The sequence below is a fragment of the Chinchilla lanigera genome, unplaced genomic scaffold (assembly GCF_000276665.1).
Source record: "Chinchilla lanigera isolate Chin_1 unplaced genomic scaffold, ChiLan1.0 scaffold00051, whole genome shotgun sequence".
NCBI classification, from domain to species: Eukaryota; Metazoa; Chordata; class Mammalia; order Rodentia; family Chinchillidae; genus Chinchilla; species Chinchilla lanigera.
This window is the reverse complement of record NW_004955452.1, coordinates 11,493,937-11,511,948: the sequence shown is the minus strand read 5'-3', so window position 1 is coordinate 11,511,948 and position 18,012 is coordinate 11,493,937. Positions and strand designations below refer to the sequence as shown.

The 18,012-nt window shown below is 44.0% G+C and overlaps 1 protein-coding gene across 2 annotated transcripts in view; it reads left to right on the top strand.

Moving 5' to 3' along the window:
* Window positions 1-18,012, top strand: part of Phc2 (polyhomeotic homolog 2 (Drosophila)) — a 48,283-nt gene that overhangs the window by 26,670 nt on the left and 3,601 nt on the right. For both annotated transcript variants that reach the window (XM_013519535.1, XM_013519534.1), the window contains exons 9-12: window positions 12,782-12,984; window positions 14,671-14,800; window positions 15,607-15,721; window positions 17,332-17,473. In XM_013519535.1, the coding sequence (XP_013374989.1) occupies window positions 12,782-12,984; window positions 14,671-14,800; window positions 15,607-15,721; window positions 17,332-17,473 (590 nt within the window). The remainder of the gene's footprint in view (window positions 1-12,781; window positions 12,985-14,670; window positions 14,801-15,606; window positions 15,722-17,331; window positions 17,474-18,012) is intronic.

Below are 18,012 nucleotides of genomic sequence, written 5' to 3'. Positions count from 1 at the left end.
CCCGGCGGATCGACTGCACCTACCCAGGAGGCGGCTGCGGCCTCGCAGGAGAGTTTTGTTCTTAACGTAGTTCAGCCTTGCGGAGGTTTCTTATTGGATGGAGAAGGACAAGCTGTTCGGTGCCTGTCCTCGCTTCCATTTTTAGAAGAGCATTTTCTCTTCTTTCTGTGCCACTATGCTACATTTGTTGGTTCTTCACGTTAAAACCGGGATTTGTGATTTGTGAAATTCTCTATTTAACCGAAGTTCACAAAGCGAGATACTTTGCCCAGGGCCAGGTCGCAAACCATTGAAGCTGCGATGTGAACACCTAACGCAATGGCTACTGTGTCGTTGGATGCCAGTTTATTCCCGTTGAGACCCTCACCCTCCGAGCCCCATTTTGCCTTTGCTGCCTGAACAGATTTCGCTAAGATACTTTCTGATCAACTTTCTTTTCCTTACTACACATCTAGAATGTTTACCTTGTTCGTGCGTTATGCAAAGCACACTTCTTTTTTATGCTTTACAAATCAGTGACAGCTTTCTCCTCAGAGATCTCCCATCCTTGGTCCGTAGTCCCCTCCCATTAGCATACTGGGCCCAGAGGATCCCTTGAAAAATAAACTATGTACCTAAAGTCGCCGAATGTCCCCAATTTAAATTAGGACAACCCCCTTTTAAACTGTTCCATCCCTTTGTTTGTCAGCCCGAGTGGCTGAGGTTTTGGGTTTAGGAAATAAATGTCTCTTTGACTGTTTTAGACCCCACAGTCCTAGGCTTTTTTCAGCCATTTGGCCCTAGGGCATTACAGGGTAATCCAATTATCATTCACCTGGGGTTTTTCTTCCCCTCTAGAGTTACCCGAATGTTGGAACTGCCAAGATTTCTAGGTCAGCATGAACATTACAGGCTAATGAGGCAAGGAAATGCCTTCTTGTTCCTGTATTTCTACTTCCTCCGTTTTTTACTTAGGTACAGGACAGCAGACTTGTGACAGTGCCTATTGATTACAGTTTAGGCATGGATAACAAGGGAGGTAGGACATCGCATCATTGAGTCTAGAAAGTACCCTACTGTTTTTACTGCAGGGCAATTGGATTTTGTCTTTAATTTAATGTACCAGCACAGCTGAATAGTTATGGTTTCATTCAGTTAGATTCAATACACCTTTATCAAACTCCTATTTTAGGTAAAGTACTGTTGGAGGCCTGTGGAGACTATAAGTGATTTTAACACTAACCCCAATATCTAAATTGTTTGGAAATAGTCACACTTTCAAATCACCTAATAACTGTTTTCCACTATTAATTTTTGCACCTAAATTCGAGCCTGAGGCAAGGACAAGGGCTTCTGGCCTGGCTCCTTGACAAGGGCGGGCTTGTTTCACAGAGGGTCTGGCAGACGGGGAATGGTGCTCTTCTGGCACCTACCCTTTCCAGGCAGTGTTTATCACGTGAGCCCAGCTTCTCTGCCCACCCAAGATCTGTTTCAGGCTGATCCATACACACTGGAAAGAATAGATGCCTCTTTTCTTCCAGCCTTAATCTCAAAAGAGTGAGTAGTTTCTTAGTCCACTTCTCTGTTGTTCGTTCATAAGTTGGTTTCTAGTTGTGTAACTGCCTTTTCATGTGCAGTATTTCCTGTTTCCACCTCCTTTTCTTCCCCCAAACTGTTCTTTACTGACATGTGGTGCATAAGTACTTAGAGCATGTTGATGTTCTATCATATATCCACTTTCTATCACTTTCCACGTCTCCTCCACATTCTGGCTTAATTTTTAATTTACCTTCAAGTACACTTCATACATACTATTTTCTTTCCTCAAAGTAAAGAGGAAATTCCAACTCCTGTTCTAGTCATGTTCTCCCACTAACAGGTCTCTATCCATTGCTTCTCTGCATACTCTGCACTGTTTCCTGGAGGACAGTGTTTTAGGAGAGTAGTTTTATTCTATAGACATACTCCTGTCTTTGACTTTCTAGTATAAGCTGATTGATACTGAGATTTGTTTTCCTGTCACTGAGACCGCTTCCCCTTAGCTCTGACCCTATGCCTGTTAATGTTACTTGCTCTGGCTCAGTCCCAGAATCCACTCTTTTTCAGACCACATCCTTTTTCCTGTCTTACTCATTTCCTGTCTCGGATGGTTTGGATCCCCTGGTTCTGATCCAGGAGGGAGAGGGAATAAATTACGTGAAAAGGAATAGATGGATATACGAGCTTATAAAATTGAACTGTTCTTGCTTCTGCCTTTGCATACTCTTACAATGATTGTCCCTTCCCTCGGTTGTCTTATTTAAGGAAATGTATGCACAGTTTCAGAATTAAGAACTCATGTGCTTAGGAGTATCTGTCTCTTCCTCCTTCCTTCCACCCTCTGTCTGTCTCTCTCTCTCTCTGTTTCTCTTTCTGTCTTGTCTCTCCTCTCTCTGTCCCTCTCTGTTTCTCTCCCTCCCTCTCTGGTGTGTATACAACAGATGATTTCACTGTTCTACACTCTTCCTGTAGGTCTCTGTCCTCCTTTTGGGCTGAAAGTCTCGTTAGGCATTTGATAACCATTTGCCAAATAAAGTTTACCTGCCTCCTGCCCGTACTTCAGCTAATGGATCAGCAAGGTAAAATAAAAGTTAAAACTGGTGACTAGGATATTGGTTCTGGGTCTGATACTACTGCTCCATGTTAGTTTGAAACTACGAAGGACTTTTCCCTCTTCTTGAGTCAGTCCAAATTTATTTTCAGAGTTCTGACTGTTTGGTATTCGTGCTCCAAACATTTGGTTTCATCCACCAAAAAGATTCTCTTCTAAACAGAAACCTAATAGGAGAGGAAGGACATGAGAATAAGGAGTCTTCATAAGTGAGGCTTCCTCCTTTATTCCCTTTGCATAGTGCCATTTTGCAATTGGAAAAGGACAAGGAGGAGAAATCTGAGAAAAGTGGTAATAGAGAAGGGCTTTTGTGTACCCTTACAGAGACTACCCTGAAGTGAGATCCAGTGTCTGGGCTTGCCCTTCCCTCTCACCTTCCCTGTCAAGCAAGGTGAGGACTGACTGCCTTATGCAGTCTACTCTGATAGGGGCCTTTGTACAAGTGACAGAAATTATTCTCTCCAGTGATTTAACAACCAAAAGTTGGACTCCCTCTCACAGTAGAGGCTGAGCATGTATAGATTTATGTTTTAAAGGTTTGTATAGCATGGTTTCAACTATAACATGAGTCATGATTTGCAAAGATTCTGAATATTTTTTCTGGTTTTCTTTTAAGGGCCACATAAGATAACTTTATTCATAAGTCAAATACACATAGTTTTCATATTAAGCATTAACATTTAAAGTGTTCCATTTTTAATTGTTAGCTACCCCAGAATACTGATTCGATTTTTATAAAGATACTCAGAGGCAAACCATCTTTAATTCTACTTTACATCATGGATATTTTGGGAAATGTTAGGAAAACAACCATTTATCTACCCAACACAACTGTTTTAGAAGTTCTGAAGTTTTTCCCCACATCAGTAACAAAAGAGAGATATAACTGACATGATCAAGAAATGAGGTGATTTATAGTTAATCAAGTTATACAATTTAGAATTATTAGTTTTTGAAGATAAAGAGTATAATAAGCATAACATATATTTTAAATAATAGACTCTTACTGGGAGATTCATTATTAGACCATCTAGGCCAGCACAGCAAACTGCATGCTTTTCTTCTTCCTTCCCCTTCCAAGTTATTTATAGTTAGTGAAAAGGGACATACTTTCCTATTCTTTCAATTTCCAAATGACATTTTAATTCAGATAAGCCCAGAAGAACATTCTACATCTGGCAAATAAATGATTGCTGTTAAACACAAATTGCTAGTGTTCTAAGATGAATCCAGATGTTGAAGAGAGTCCCAGTTTGCTGTTATGACTTTCTTTAAAGCATAACTAAATGTCTGTTTCTGGGATAATTTTCCTCTTAACAGTGAAATTTATTATAACTTCTACTGAGAAAAGATAACTGTTAGATACCATGTCATGACCAACTCTTCTGCAGTAGATGAGGACCAGAACTGATACTGAATATTGAAAATGTTGGCAAGAAAATTAAGTTCATGACTGCTGAGTTATTTTTAAAGGTCTAGTTGCAGGGCTGTTGTGTCTCAAAAATGCATAATTACTGGTATCTTTAGTATATTTGAAGCCATCCATATGTATTCTAAAACTACACAGCTGTATGAAGGCATTTGAAACAACCAGAGCACGTGACACTTTAAATTAAAAAGAATGTGAAGCTTATTTAATCCACATTTCCAAGCCTCCAGTAATCAGTATTATCTGTTCCTTCAGTTGACTGGTGGCAGATAGGGTATTGAAAGCTTGGACAAGGGTACAAGAAGAAAAGGGGTAATGTTTTCCAGGAGAAGAAACTAGCAGAAAGGTTTTTTACAAGATAAGTATGATCTGGACCTAAAATTATGTAGGTAACATAACTGAGGCCTGGCACTGCCTCATCCATCCCACCCCCTGCCTTTTATCTAAGATAGTGATCCTACCATTGGTACTCAAAAATAAATGTCAAATTGGAGAACATGGTTAATTTTCCTTGTTATTAGCCATTAAATAATTGGGACATTTACTAAACATTTCTAGATTTCTTTTGTAAACTGGCAAAAATCCCTGTTCCATGAGTTTAGCCTTTTAAACTGATTTCATTTCACAGGCTAAATCATCTCGTACCACTGTAAGTTCTACAAATTTATTATGTCTTAAGTAAAGCAGTTCTTTGTCTTAAAGTTAAGCCTTCTTTCTGTTTTCTAGGGTTCTGCAATGTCTCCTTGATAAGTCTGAGACTCTTTATGAGAGATTTATATAAAAAGGGGATGTGGTGCTTGTCTTCTTCTACTTTGGATTAATAGCTATTGACAGTGAATTGAAATTCACTAGAGAGCAAAAGCACTTCTGTTATGATAAAGTCAGGACAAGCTGCTCTGAGGTAGACCAAACCATTGCGGCACATGAGTGATACCTCTGTTTGGACCATGGGAAAAACAGCTCTGTTCTGGGGCAGGAAGAGGCTGGTTCAGTGACAGGGAGGTTAGGGTTGCTTGCTCTCAGTGACCTTGTTTTACTGCTGTGGCCAGCTCAGAACTGTTCCCCTGTGTTGTGCTGCATTATATTACTGGATCCTCACACAGCCAGGTAAGACAGAGTAAGCCAAGTCACAAACTAGGAAACTGAGGCTGAGAGTAGCCTGCTGGCGTTACAGGCTAGGATTGAAGCCTGGGGTCTATCTCATCCCACATTGTTAACTGCCAGGTAGCACAACTTCACCATCACTTTAGTACCAGGTATGTCACATGCATAAACTGCTATTTATTGTCACCTTGCAGGATAGGCGATATGATCCTTTTCCTTAAAGATGGAATACCTAAGACCTGGAAGATAACTGAATGCTTGAAGCCACACAGATCATCACAGTGAACCCAGGCCTGAGCCTAGAGCCAGTGCTTTTCTCACCCTGCCAGTCTCCCTTTCATCTCCTGTGACCTTCGAGTCTCTGTAGAGCCTCTTCTGTGGTCCCAGACTTGTTGCCTGTGAAACTGTCACCAAGGGACTGTGATATGAAACCACCTGGGAGCCCATGGGCCCACCATTAGATATCATCTTATAGACTGGCCTTCTTGCGAGAGCTAAGCAGAACTCTGAAAACTCTCACTTGACCCTTCAGCCACTGCTAGCTCATTCCTGGTGCAGCGGCGTGTTAAAACTCACTCTGCGCTCCCACAGGAACCACTGCTGCATTTAACCGGAGCCTCTTTGTGGTGCTCAGCTGTGGCCTGCCTGGGAGGCAGTTCAAGCAGCTGCTTGGAAGTCCCCGAATTGCTCCTGTCGTCCTGTGCCGCATAGGGGAGGGTGGCTATTCGCTCCATTGATTCCTTCCCTCCTAACGGGAGTGGCAGCTTGGAAGACTTTCAGCTATTTACAATTCAGTTTGTGTACACTTTAGCTGGGGATTGTGGGTGAGTCAGAAGGGTGCTCTCTGCCATGTCCTGAGAGACAGCATGAAAGTCAGCTGTATGGTAATGGCTGCCAGCAAGGGAGGAGCCTGCCTCCCCAATAATCCTTAGCAAGTGGTACTCAGCCCAAATGCTTCATATGCAAAGAAGCATGTCTGCTCTTCAGTCCTGCTAACCCAGATTCAACCAGGTCACCGTGCAGTACAGTGAGGGCTCACTTCCTCCTCTATTCTCTTGGCCACCTCCCTTCCCGTAGTGAACCCGGGTGTGACTTTGAGGGAGTCATGCTTCATGACTGAGTAGTTCTCCACTATGCTGGACAAAATGCCCCATCCATGGCTAATCCCAAGAGGCCCTCCTGCCACTGTATTCCTTCCCTTCTCTCTGGAGCAGTTGAAAGCAAACTGCTCTTGTCAGCAGGTAGAGGAGGTGCTCTCGGGGCAGGCTGGTAGTGATGCCTATGTGACTACCACACCTTGAGTGTACTCCAGGCCAGGGGGTCTTACACGTCTGACAGCGCTGTCCTTAGCAGCACTGAGGAGGTTAATAAACATTTGGCACTGGTTCTTCTGATCCCTCCTGCTTCTGATACGCAGAGGACACTAGGGTAGGATGGGACCTACAATTTTCATACCACAGAGGGCCTTTTGTGAGTGTTCTAGATGGTGCTGTCTTCCAAATGACATTCACTCTCACCTTGATTCTAAAATGCATACCTGTAACACATACAATCTACACAAGAGATGAATGTGTAATCACTGTGTAAATTTAATGTAAAAACTCTTGAGAAAGAAAGGAGTCATCTTAACTGATAGCTTTTAAATTTGGGGAACATGGTGTTAAATCATAGCATGTCTAGCTCTGTTGAAGTTACCAGTGCTAGTTCATTTTTAGCTGTCTTGAAATACAGAATTTAGTTGGGACGTTCTGATGAACGATGCTCAGAGATCCTTTTCCTATTAGTCCAGGAATCCTGTTCTAGGAATCACTGACCAAGATTATCCCTCTCTTCCTAACCTGAATGCTCCAGACCCCATATGATATGATACATGGCCTCTGTTTCAGAGTGTTGCAGAAGGCAGTTTATATTCCCTGTCCACTTTTTCCAAGTGCCCTGATGCCATCCATAGCTAATCTAACCACAGCCCTCCCTCCACTACTCCACTTGAGCAGCACACCCGGGGAAATCTAAAGCTCTCATTGCTGCCTCTATCTACCTTTGTGACATTAGATAAGTCAGCTCATCCCAGAGACTTCAGTTGCTTCTTCTAGAAAATTTAGACTTTTGATTCAGGGGCCTTCACTCAGATTCTGTGTGGTCTAATAATGCCCCGTCATTCAAAACACCCCCCCACCATCCCCTCCTTTCCCATCACACCTCTGTTCCTAAACTGGGCAGTCTGCTTTTCTTAAGTGCAGTGATTCATGGTAAGGTGTGAATGACCTTAGGGCCCACGGTTGCATTTTAAATAACATTGTTTACCAAATGAATTTCTTTAATTGATGGACTCTGTGAGGGTCCGAGGATAGAGCCCTAGGTTGCCTCCCTCTCCTTCCCTTTCCCTTCCTTGTCCTGGGGAGGAAGGGATGTCAAGAATTTGGTGCTCTTGAAATATTTCCGCTTCCACACTTTGAAAGTCCTACTAATTTCCTTGGGGGGGGCGTCCAGTAGGATCAAAGAGATTGTAAGGGTGGCCCTTGATCTTTCTATAGGCCAGGGTACTATACCCTGAGCATACTGTTTGGCAGGCCATCCTGCTGCTGGGACTGGGCAGGCTGACCTGCTGCCTGTGTGGATAAGGCTCATAACCTCTGTCAGCTGCTGCTCCACTGGGGCTTTCTCTAGAGTACACTTCTTTAGGAACCCTGCTGTGACCTCCTAGCCACCCTGTCACTCATTGGCAGTGCTAACCTTAGGCACAGTAAGCATTACTGTGATGCTTGGGCCCACAGCAGGTGCTCTGTTCTTGATAGGCAGCCTTGTTTTGTCATTTGTTGAGCAGAATTTGCCATAAGAAAATAATCCATGTTATCACCTACTCTACTCCCTTAAATTCTTTAACTTCATTAGTTCTGTCTTAATCCTGCTGCAGCCAAGCAAGGATAGTTGGAAATCTTTTAAATTAAAATATTCCTTCTTCTCATATCTAGAGAAAGTGGGAATCAGCTGGTAAACAGGCTGCAGAAAGTAGAAGGAGAAGCACCAGCGGTTCTGTTTCCTCCATAATCAGGCCCCACAGGCCTATGAAACAGGGCAAACAGTGAGTGCTAGGCCATCTCCATTGCCCCTAGCAAATGTTGCTGCAAACCTGTATTCCAGCATAACAGGTAGGGGTTTTTCCCTTCCCGGTGCATAGAAAGAGCATCAGAACTGGCTCATAAGTACTCAGATTTTGCATAGCTGGGACCAGCTTGACCTCTGTCTTCAGCCAGCTGGAAAATGCAGCCTCTCTGGATGCTTACCAACCAGTCGTGAGGGCAGTCATTTTTCCAGGCCCTCCCTACTTCTGCCTCTAGAGCTCATCCCTCCTGGCAGGTTTCAGGATCTACTATAAATGTTTCAAAATGGAATAGGGAACCCAGAGTTCTGGGGCTCAGTTCCACCCTTAGGGTAAGACTTCATGCTGTATCTCCTTTTTCTGAGGAAATCCCCACTGTGTCAGGAAGAAGTGGGCCAAAGAATAGCTATTCTTCATGGCTAAGTACCCAGGAATGCCATGCCTGTAGGCAGTCACCAGCCTAACCTCTCTCCAGCCACAGAGGCTTAGAAAGCAATCAGCAGATCTCAGCGGGTACCACATTGCTTGTTTTTTTTTTTTTTATCAGGAACACCTGTACTCTATGCTGACAGTGAAGACAAAGACTGGATTCCATATATTCCAGCTTAGCAGATATTAGGCATCTGTCACATCTTGGGCATTGGATTAGCCCCTGAGGTACAGGGGTGACTGAGTTACAGCCCCTTGCTCTGCTTAGTAGAGATAACCAGCCCTGAAGCAGGTTTCTCATGAGGTGGTCCTTCCTATTTTATCCTGCTTAAGAGCTGTTTCTGCCAAAACTGTGCATGAGACCTGAATGAGACATATGTTCTGTGACACCCGCCAGCACATTCTGTTTTGTTCACTGTGACCCAAATACTTGGTCCTCTGTGGTTAACTTCAGTTCAAGGCAAGTTTCTCCCTCCCTGCTTCCCACTGGAGCTCAGCTTTACTTCCCAGCCCCTCCAGCTCCGTGTCCTGCCTCCACTTCAGGTGCTGGTTGTATAAAGGCAGTCGAGACCTGTGGGAATCCCCCAGCAGCATTTTCAAACTTGGGACTAGTCAAGAGAATTGAGTACTGAACCACATTCCAGAGATTGAATATTTCTTTGTTTCTTTTATCTGGCTTGTAGGCCAGCAGGGCAGGTTTCTGCAAGTTTCACTATTAAGCTGCTTTGCCCCAGCCACGCCGAAAAGCAGTCTGGGAGAGAGCAAGAAGCAGATTAAATTAATCTCAGTGTGCTGAGCTTGGCAGGGGTGAGGTTGTATTTGGTCATTCCAGAAATAGCCCTAAACTCCTTTGTTACTAATGCAGATGATGAGCTGTTGGCCTACAAAATAACTGCAAAGCAAAACAGCTGTGAAGCTTTATTATTTGCAGAATACCCTCCTTTCTGCCCCCTTAGGTTCTGTCTTTCCTGTAATCTGCCCCAGGGTTATAATGAAGAGTGAGACTTCTAATGATAGGATGAAGAGTTTATTAGTTTGTCCTCTAAGATTTTTTTTTTAACTCAGATTCCAAAAAGTCTGCTTTCCAGAGATAGCATTGGCTCTGAAGCCTCTAAGCTGGTGAATATATCTGTGTTTGACACGAGAAAAAGTATCTGACTTCAAAATTTAACGCCAGGGGGGCCGGGGATTTAGCTCAGCGGCAAAAGCGCCTGCCTGGCAAGCGCAAGGTCGTGAGTTCGGTTCCCGGTACCGGAGAAAAAATAAAAAAAAACAAAATTTAATGCCAGGGTACAGTAGACACAGGTCACGGGGATGGGACAGGGAGACTACAGTCAAGGAAGGATATCACGAGCAGTTTGGTGATGAGTATCAACAGGAGATGAGAGCAATCTTAGAATTCAGAGGAGAGTTGCTTCTATCTTAGGCCGTTATTTCAGAAGGATTGTAAAATGAAACAAGGGAGCCACTTCCTTCTACCTGTGTCTCAGTTGGGACTATGACAGCTAAACAAAACAAAAATCTTACTAATCAGATCTCCTAGATGATTACACTTGATAGATTATGTTCTGTATTGACCGGATCTGACATTAAAAGATACAGGCAAAGAAGACATAAGATGGTGAAGAACTTGCACTGTTGTTACATAAGGAATAGTTAGTTGAAAAAGAGGGGGTTGGCCTGGAGAACAGAAGACAGCTGAGGTCATGAGTGGCGCCCTTCATGACCCCGAGTATTTCTTGAGCATCTCTTGGAAGCTAACACTGCACACAGCAACACAGGTAGGTATTAGCAGTTATTTTACTGCTGGTGAAACAGTCTCAGAAAGGGACCATGACTTGCTATAATTCACTTAGCGACAGAGACCAATCTCAAAGCCAGGTCTAGGGTTGTGTACTTTGAGCAGTATATGGTAATTGGCCTGAGTCTCTTCTTGAGAAGCAAAGCCAAGATTAATGGGTGGGTAGAAATTAACTGGAAGACAGATTTTGGGCTCCTTATAAGTAGGAAGAATTTTTTTGGTTTTGGTTTTGGTTTTTTGGGTTTTTTTGAGACAGGGTCTCGCTACGCAATTCAGGCTGGCCTTGAGCTCACTTTGTAGCCCAGACTGGTCTCGAACTCGCACCGATCCTCCTGCCTCAGCCTCCCGAGTGCTGGGATTACAGGTGTGCACCACCATGCGCGGCTAAGAATTTTTAACTGTACTTCCCAAAGTAATTTAACATATGCTTAAATGATAGTGAGTTCCTTTGTCATTAGAGGCACTCAAATAAATGCTAGAAAGTCAGTAGGCTGGGGTATCATAAAGAATGTTCAAGCATTTCAAACATTGGTAAGAGATTGAAACTACCTTTTGATCTTGTGATTCTGTGATCTACAGTTCATTATAGGGAGTGTTTCACTAGGCTCTAATGAGGAGGAAACAAATATCACCTAAAAAATACATATAACTTTAGCTTTCATGTAAAGCTTTTGTTTTAACATTTATCTATCTACTGTTTTAAATAAAGTATGCATTTGTTTCTTTGCACATTTAAAATATTAGAAAGCAAAACAAATTTAATTGTAAAGATATAGGTTTGAATATTTAAAATTTAAAAGCAGAAACTTATTTGATTGATTATGGGATTAACTCAGTTCTCCTACCTGTTCATAGATTGTAAAGGAGAGGTTTTTTTTCAGTTTCCAAATACCTTCACAGTTTAGAAACACTTAATTCCAAAAATGGGGATTTTTCCATCTCTACTGAAAAGCCAGAGCTATTAATTTTTTTCAAATGAGTGTAGACACTTACGAGAATTTTTCTCACTTGCTGGGATAAGTTTTTTTTAAATGTGTATCAGTCACATCTCTTGAATGACTTCTGCTCAGCTTTGAAATTTATTACATAGTTGAATTATGGAGAAATGAGCACTAAATATGTGTCATAATGCTTTTTCACTGAAAAATGAGGTTTATTGAGCTTCAGGGTTACTACTAATAAGAAAAAGCTTAAGGGAATAAAGGTGTATTGAAACCCAGTAATAAACCTGTTCTATATTGTGTCTATTTTGGTTTCACCACACTGGGGAAATAATCTGGCACTGTGAATTCCTGTTCCATGGTGATAGTTTGATCCTTAGCACAAACTCAGAGCATCTTCAGCCAGGTGAGGTAGCACCTGCCTGTATCCCAGCAGTTCAGGAGAGATTTTGGAAGTGAAGGAGAGGAGGTCTGCTGTGGTGTGTGTGGTGTGGAAGGCACCCATCAAACGTTTTAGGGGGCACTGGGTTAGCTCTTATAGGACGCCTAGCACCTCATGGAGAACTTAACAAAGGCTACTCACAGACGGAGGGTCTATGATTTGCTGAAGGTCTAACTAGGAGGAAATGAAATTATGGAGGTGCACACTAGGGTAGGGGCTTGAGAGCAGGGGGCCAGCAGAAGCAGCATAGGAAATTCTGACTGTACTCAGGAACCTCCATGGTAGAAAAGAATATGTGCATGTCTTAATGCAGTGACCCCAAATAACCAGTCTCTGGATAGTCCAGATTCACATGATAATGTCTACTCATCATTCAACCCCCAGCCCCTTTGGCATCAATTTCTTGGGTTCAGTGTTTTGATGTTTCACCTTCCAGGGAAACTCACAGAAGGTTCTTTGAACCTCTGTCTGCCAAACTCCGTTACACTCTAAAGCCTTACACATACTTTAGCATCCTTTTTTAGATATCACCTTGAATACTAAATTTCTCCATCAAGCTGAACGTTAATTTGTCCAAATCAGTATTGCTCAAGTTTTTATCTCACCAAAGACAGAATTCTTACCTATTTAACCTGGTTTAACTGTTCTTAACACTGTTGGGAAATTAAGAAACACTGCTAACTGATTAGCTATGTTCTTGCAGAAGTGATTACGCTCACATTTAGTGATGTGTCCATTGAAACTGTACCACTTTTAAATAGGTCAGGAGAGGGGACTGCCTGGTTGGCACTGTCATTTGGTGGTACAGCAAAAGCCAAGTGCACTTTGAGTCCTTCGTACCCCTTCCTCAGACCCGACCTCTATTTTGATTTCCACTGCTTTGTTTTCTTACTCTCCCTTGTGCAGAGACAGGGCAGGGCATTGTTCATGCACTGACCGAACTCAGCAGCCCCGGCATGACCTCAGGGAACGGAAATTCTGCCTCCAGCATCGCCGGCACTGCCCCCCAGAATGGTGAGAATAAACCACCACAGGCCATTGTGAAACCCCAAATCCTGACGCATGTTATCGAAGGGTTTGTGATCCAGGAGGGGGCGGAGCCTTTCCCGGTACGGACTACTTCTTTTCCCCTCTTTTTTTTTGTTTTATTTTGTTTTTAAGTATATTTTGGATGTGTATTAGAATATTTTTGCATTTCCATGTACAGTTTCTGAAAATGTGGACAGTTTGCTCTTTCCTTGCTAACCAACCCCAAAAAATGTCAGAACTATTTTTTTTTCCCTAGGATTGAGTATCTCACCAAGGTTTAGAGGCACTCAGTTATCAGGAGTGTCTGGCAGGAAACCTTGATTAGGAGTTTCTGCACACTTAGTGTGTCCCTGCCTGGTAACCTGTGATCCTTCGGTTAGAAGAGTTAGTCCACTGTGGGGTATTCAGTGAGAGGTAATGGACTTGGGGAAATTAAACCTCATCAAGCTTCGAATGCTAAAACCTCTCAATGGCAAAACTTTGGCCAGTTAGAGAACAAAAGGAACCTGCATATGAGTACAGTTTTTTCAAGATGTATTGGAAATGAAAATGAGGGAGCAGGATCATAGCCTCCACTCTGTTTTCAGGGGGCACAGCCCCCTGAAAGGGAAAGTGAATGAGATTGAGGGGTCCTCAGAAAACATGCAGTCTGGAGTCTTCAATGAGAGCCTAAGACTTAAAGGAAATGTAAAAGAATCATGAAGATTCTTTATGTGCGCAAAGCCCCCAGCGCTGATTGTGGGAGTCATGGTGTTGCTCTGTAGGCGCGCAGAGCCTATAGCCAGGTGCATACTAGCCTATCTTCTGATAGACTTTATCCAGCTGTTGGAGACCTGTCTCTCCAGGTTGCCATCTGTTCTGTGCTCATTCTTTGGATCCATAGGTGGTTTGATCAGTTAGCAGAAGACTGGGCTTGATTAACTGAGATGGATGACTGGCCCTTCAAAAATGCCAAAGACAAATAGATTCTTGTCCTCTTTCCCTCTGGAGGTTGTCCAAGGCCAGTGGCAAATCCAGAGGGATACCTAGTTGTAAATAGCCCTAGTCCTGCTGCATGTCTTCCCTCATTAGACCAAGTCCTCCCCTTGTCTCCTGGAGTAACTCCAGGAACCAGCTGGTCTCACAGGGTAGATTCAGATTGAATGGCATGCCACCAGTGCCCTAGAGTCACACATCAAGTGACATGGCCGTTACGCTGCCTGAACAACAGCCACAAAGGGAGGATGAAAAAGGTGAATAAGCAAATCTAGAATCCTGGCAGCCACAGAGCACTTGCTTTGTGGCCCAAGTATGTTTTTTTCTAGCTCTCCCTTGCGACTGCCTATACCTCTGGCTTCAGAGGGGCAGTGATAAGGCAGAGAACAGTAAGAAATCCAAAAAGAGGTGCTGAGTCTCTCTGTCGTAAGTACACTCACGCATAGACTCAGCCCTGCTCCAGGGCCTGGCACTTGATCTGGCACTGTGGGAAACCTGATCTCCTCCTTTCTCTGGCATGAGACACCTGGAAAAATAGATACTCATTCTGGCCTCCCAAGCCATCCACTGGACACAGACCAAAACCATTCTTGTGCTTCAATGTCCATTGTTTCTTCCCTCATGAGATACATAGGCCATTGAGCAGGGTACCTTGAATGATGGCTTGGGCGGGGGAGTTGAGGAGGGCTGGTATCTGCCTGGATACTTTATACATGTAATTGTGATGAGGCTGCATGACAAGGGAGCCATTCCGCCTAACCTTTGTGGCCTCCATGTCACCTGTGCTGTAGGTGGGACGCTCGTCCTTGCTGGTGGGGAATCTCAAGAAGAAGTATGCACAGGGGTTTTTGCCTGAGAAACTTTCACAGCAGGACCATACCACCACCACTGACTCGGAGATGGAGGAACCCTACCTGCAAGGTATGTGCCTCGACCTGTCTGAAGGCCTTCCAGTTGCCAGGATAGCAGGCCTCACACCTTCCCTTTCTCAGTGTCTGTGGAGGAACTCTGATCAAGGACTGACAAACATTTCCATCCAGTGAGCATTTCTCCCAGTACCTCCTCTGTCCATGGAGAACAGGGACGAGAGCAATGGGGAACCATTTATCACCTGCTTCTCCAGCTAATCACAGGATTGCAAGAGTTGCACTTCTTTTAGAAATCATTAGGACATTCTAGAAGTGAATACAGGGCAGCACCAGGCCAGCTTGTCTTTCTGTTACTGACTCAGAAGGCTGCATTCAGATTGGCCTAGCTCTGAGGCATAGCAGTGGCCAGGCAAGGACCATACTTTGTACACTAACTGCCGGGGGGTTGTGCAGGGTTCTCTGACCCAGGTCTGCAGTCAGCTAGATGAATCAGTAGGGTGGGATAATCCTGAAGACTCAGTCATGACAGTACCCAGAGTATTTCCTGTGAGCTTCCTCCTTCATTGCATGGTTGTGAAGGCTGCTGATTTGGTCCTATGTCATGCCTCAGGTTTATAGGACCTGAAAAAAATGCCAGGTTTACAAAGGTTATTACAAGGCATCTTTGGGAACTTCCCAGTGGGGAGACACAGACTTTTCAAAAACAGCAGTGAAAGTGTTTTGGCATTTTGTAAGCTGTATGTCACATCCATAGGAACATAAAGAGGCAGATACAGCAGGGAAGGCCTGTGGTGGGGCTGTTCGAAGACCTACAAGAATTTATCCTTCTCTACACTTACCTATTTCCATACTTTTCAGAATCCAAAGAGGAGGGTACTCCCCTCAAACTCAAGTGTGAGCTCTGTGGCCGGGTGGACTTTGCCTACAAGTTCAAGCGGTCCAAGCGCTTCTGTTCCATGGCTTGTGCAAAAAGGTGAGTGGCTTCAGCCTACTGCCTTGTCTAACCTTCCTTTACCTTGGACTGCACCTTAGAATCCTGCTTATACCTTCTTTCTCCTTCCGGTAATCATCCACCCCAGAAGACCATAGGTGTGGCTTATCGAGCATCCTGTTTCCTTGAGCTGCCTGGATACAGTTTTGCATCCCTAAGGCACTGGGTCTGTGAAACCAAAACCCATAGGAGTGCATCAGAGAGAGCAGCAGACTCTGAGGAAAGGAAGCAACCCATGAACTGGGCTGTCCTACTGGGTCCCACTGGCACCCATTCTCCTTGCTCCCTTTGGCAGCTACCACCTTACAGTAAGCCCTCCAGCAGAAGCTTTGCCTAGAACTGCAGCACTAGTTACAGTGTTCTCAAGGTGAGCTTTCATCCACCTTAGAAGACTGATGATAATTGCTGTCATTTATCGAGAACCTGCTATGTGGTGGGTGCCAGTTAATGTGCATTGTCTCATTTCACAATAGCCCCGCAAAGGCAGTTGTTATTATTATCCAACAATAATACGTGGTTGGAAATCTAAGCCATAAAGAAGTAGTTGTCCCTAAGATGACACAGCTAATAAATCACAGACCTAGGGATTTAGAATCATCTGATTTTAAAGTCCTATGTTGCCAGATTTGGGCCAGCAAACCCTGCTACAGAAAGGAACATAAGAGACAGTATCTTTGTGGAGGGTCAGGGCATTCCACTGAAATGAAGTCCTGAACTGACTCATTCCCAGGTTTATTGAGCAACAACAGAGACAAAGTGTTCTGCTGAGCGCAGATGTTTGTTTCAGGTTAGCAAGGCATCGTGACAATTTGGCCAAATGATTAACTTTTACCTGATTGTCCGCAGGGGAGCTTCCTTGTTTTCCCCATAAGGCCCATCTCCGTTCAAGTTGGCAAAACACCCCACCTTCAAGATGTTCTGGCTCCTCTGAATTAGTAGTCTTCTGTCCCCCAAGTCAACCTGAGCAGCCACTGTCACAAGGAACTCCATACCATGTGGTCTTTTTACCAAGTGGAAGAAGTAACTGATCTTGGAGTCCTGAGCCCACAAAAGAGAAGAAATTTCTAGGTCCAGGCAGTAGTTCTCTGCATGCTCAGGCAGAATCACTGTCCTCAGCCTCACTGTTATGAGGCTGTATGTTGGAAGCAGCCAGGGCCCCTTTGTCAAGCTTTGCCTGTCCATTCTCCGCAAGACAAGGTTCTGACGAGGTAGTATTTAGAGTATGTTAGCCATCAGTCAGCCATGCTGGCTGCAAGTTTTTGTGTTAAACATGTCACCAACATTATTTCAGGTCACTTTGAGACCTGTTGTTTTGGTTTGGTTTTTGGTACCGGGAATCGAACTCAGAACCTTGCGCTTGCCAGGCAGGCGTTGTGCCACTGAGCTATATCCGGGTCCTGTGAGATCTGTTTCAGAAGGCAAGTGGTGTCTCCCCAACTCTTGGTAAGGCCCAGAACTTAAGTGGTTGCCCAAAGTTGCATATCCAGCAGTGAATGGAGTCAGGATTTGAACCAGTAGATGAACTTAGATTTTGTCAGACAAAGGGGCTTAGGAGCCCTCCAACTGCTAACTTTACCTGTGTCTCCTGACAGGTATAATGTGGGATGCACCAAGCGAGTGGGACTTTTCCATTCAGACCGGAGCAAGCTGCAGAAGGCAGGGGCCACAACCCACAACCGCCGCCGGGCCAGCAAAGCCAGTCTGCCAACACTTAGCAAGGATACCAAGAAGCAGGTGAGAGACCAGCAAAGCCTGGGCTTTGTTCCTCCATGTGCCCAATACTTTTAGCAACAGCTCTCTAGTAGGAACACTGTTAGGTACTAAGGCTCTCAAAACATAGTCTTAATATTCTTAAAGGAAATCATAGCCTAGTTTAATTTTGTTTTGTTTGTGGTACTGGGGATTGAACCCAGGGATACATGTGTGCTGGGCAAGTATTTTACCTCTCAGCTACACCTTCAGCCCTGTTTTTTAAAAATTTTTTGAGACAAGGCCTTACTATTTCACATAGAGCCCTAGTTTAAAATGTCACATCTAAGGGCCGGGGATATAGTTCGGGGGCACAAGCGCCTGCATGGCAAGTGCAAGGTCCTGAATTTGATTCCCGGTACCATTAAAAAAAAAAAAGACAGTAAAATGTCACATCTAAAAGAAAGGGAGACATAAAACCAGATCATTGTATCCAGTGTGGTATGTGCAACAGTTCTGGAAAAGGCTGACAGTTCAGAGCCGGAAAGGAGACAGCACAGAACATGCTGTTTGATCCCGGAACT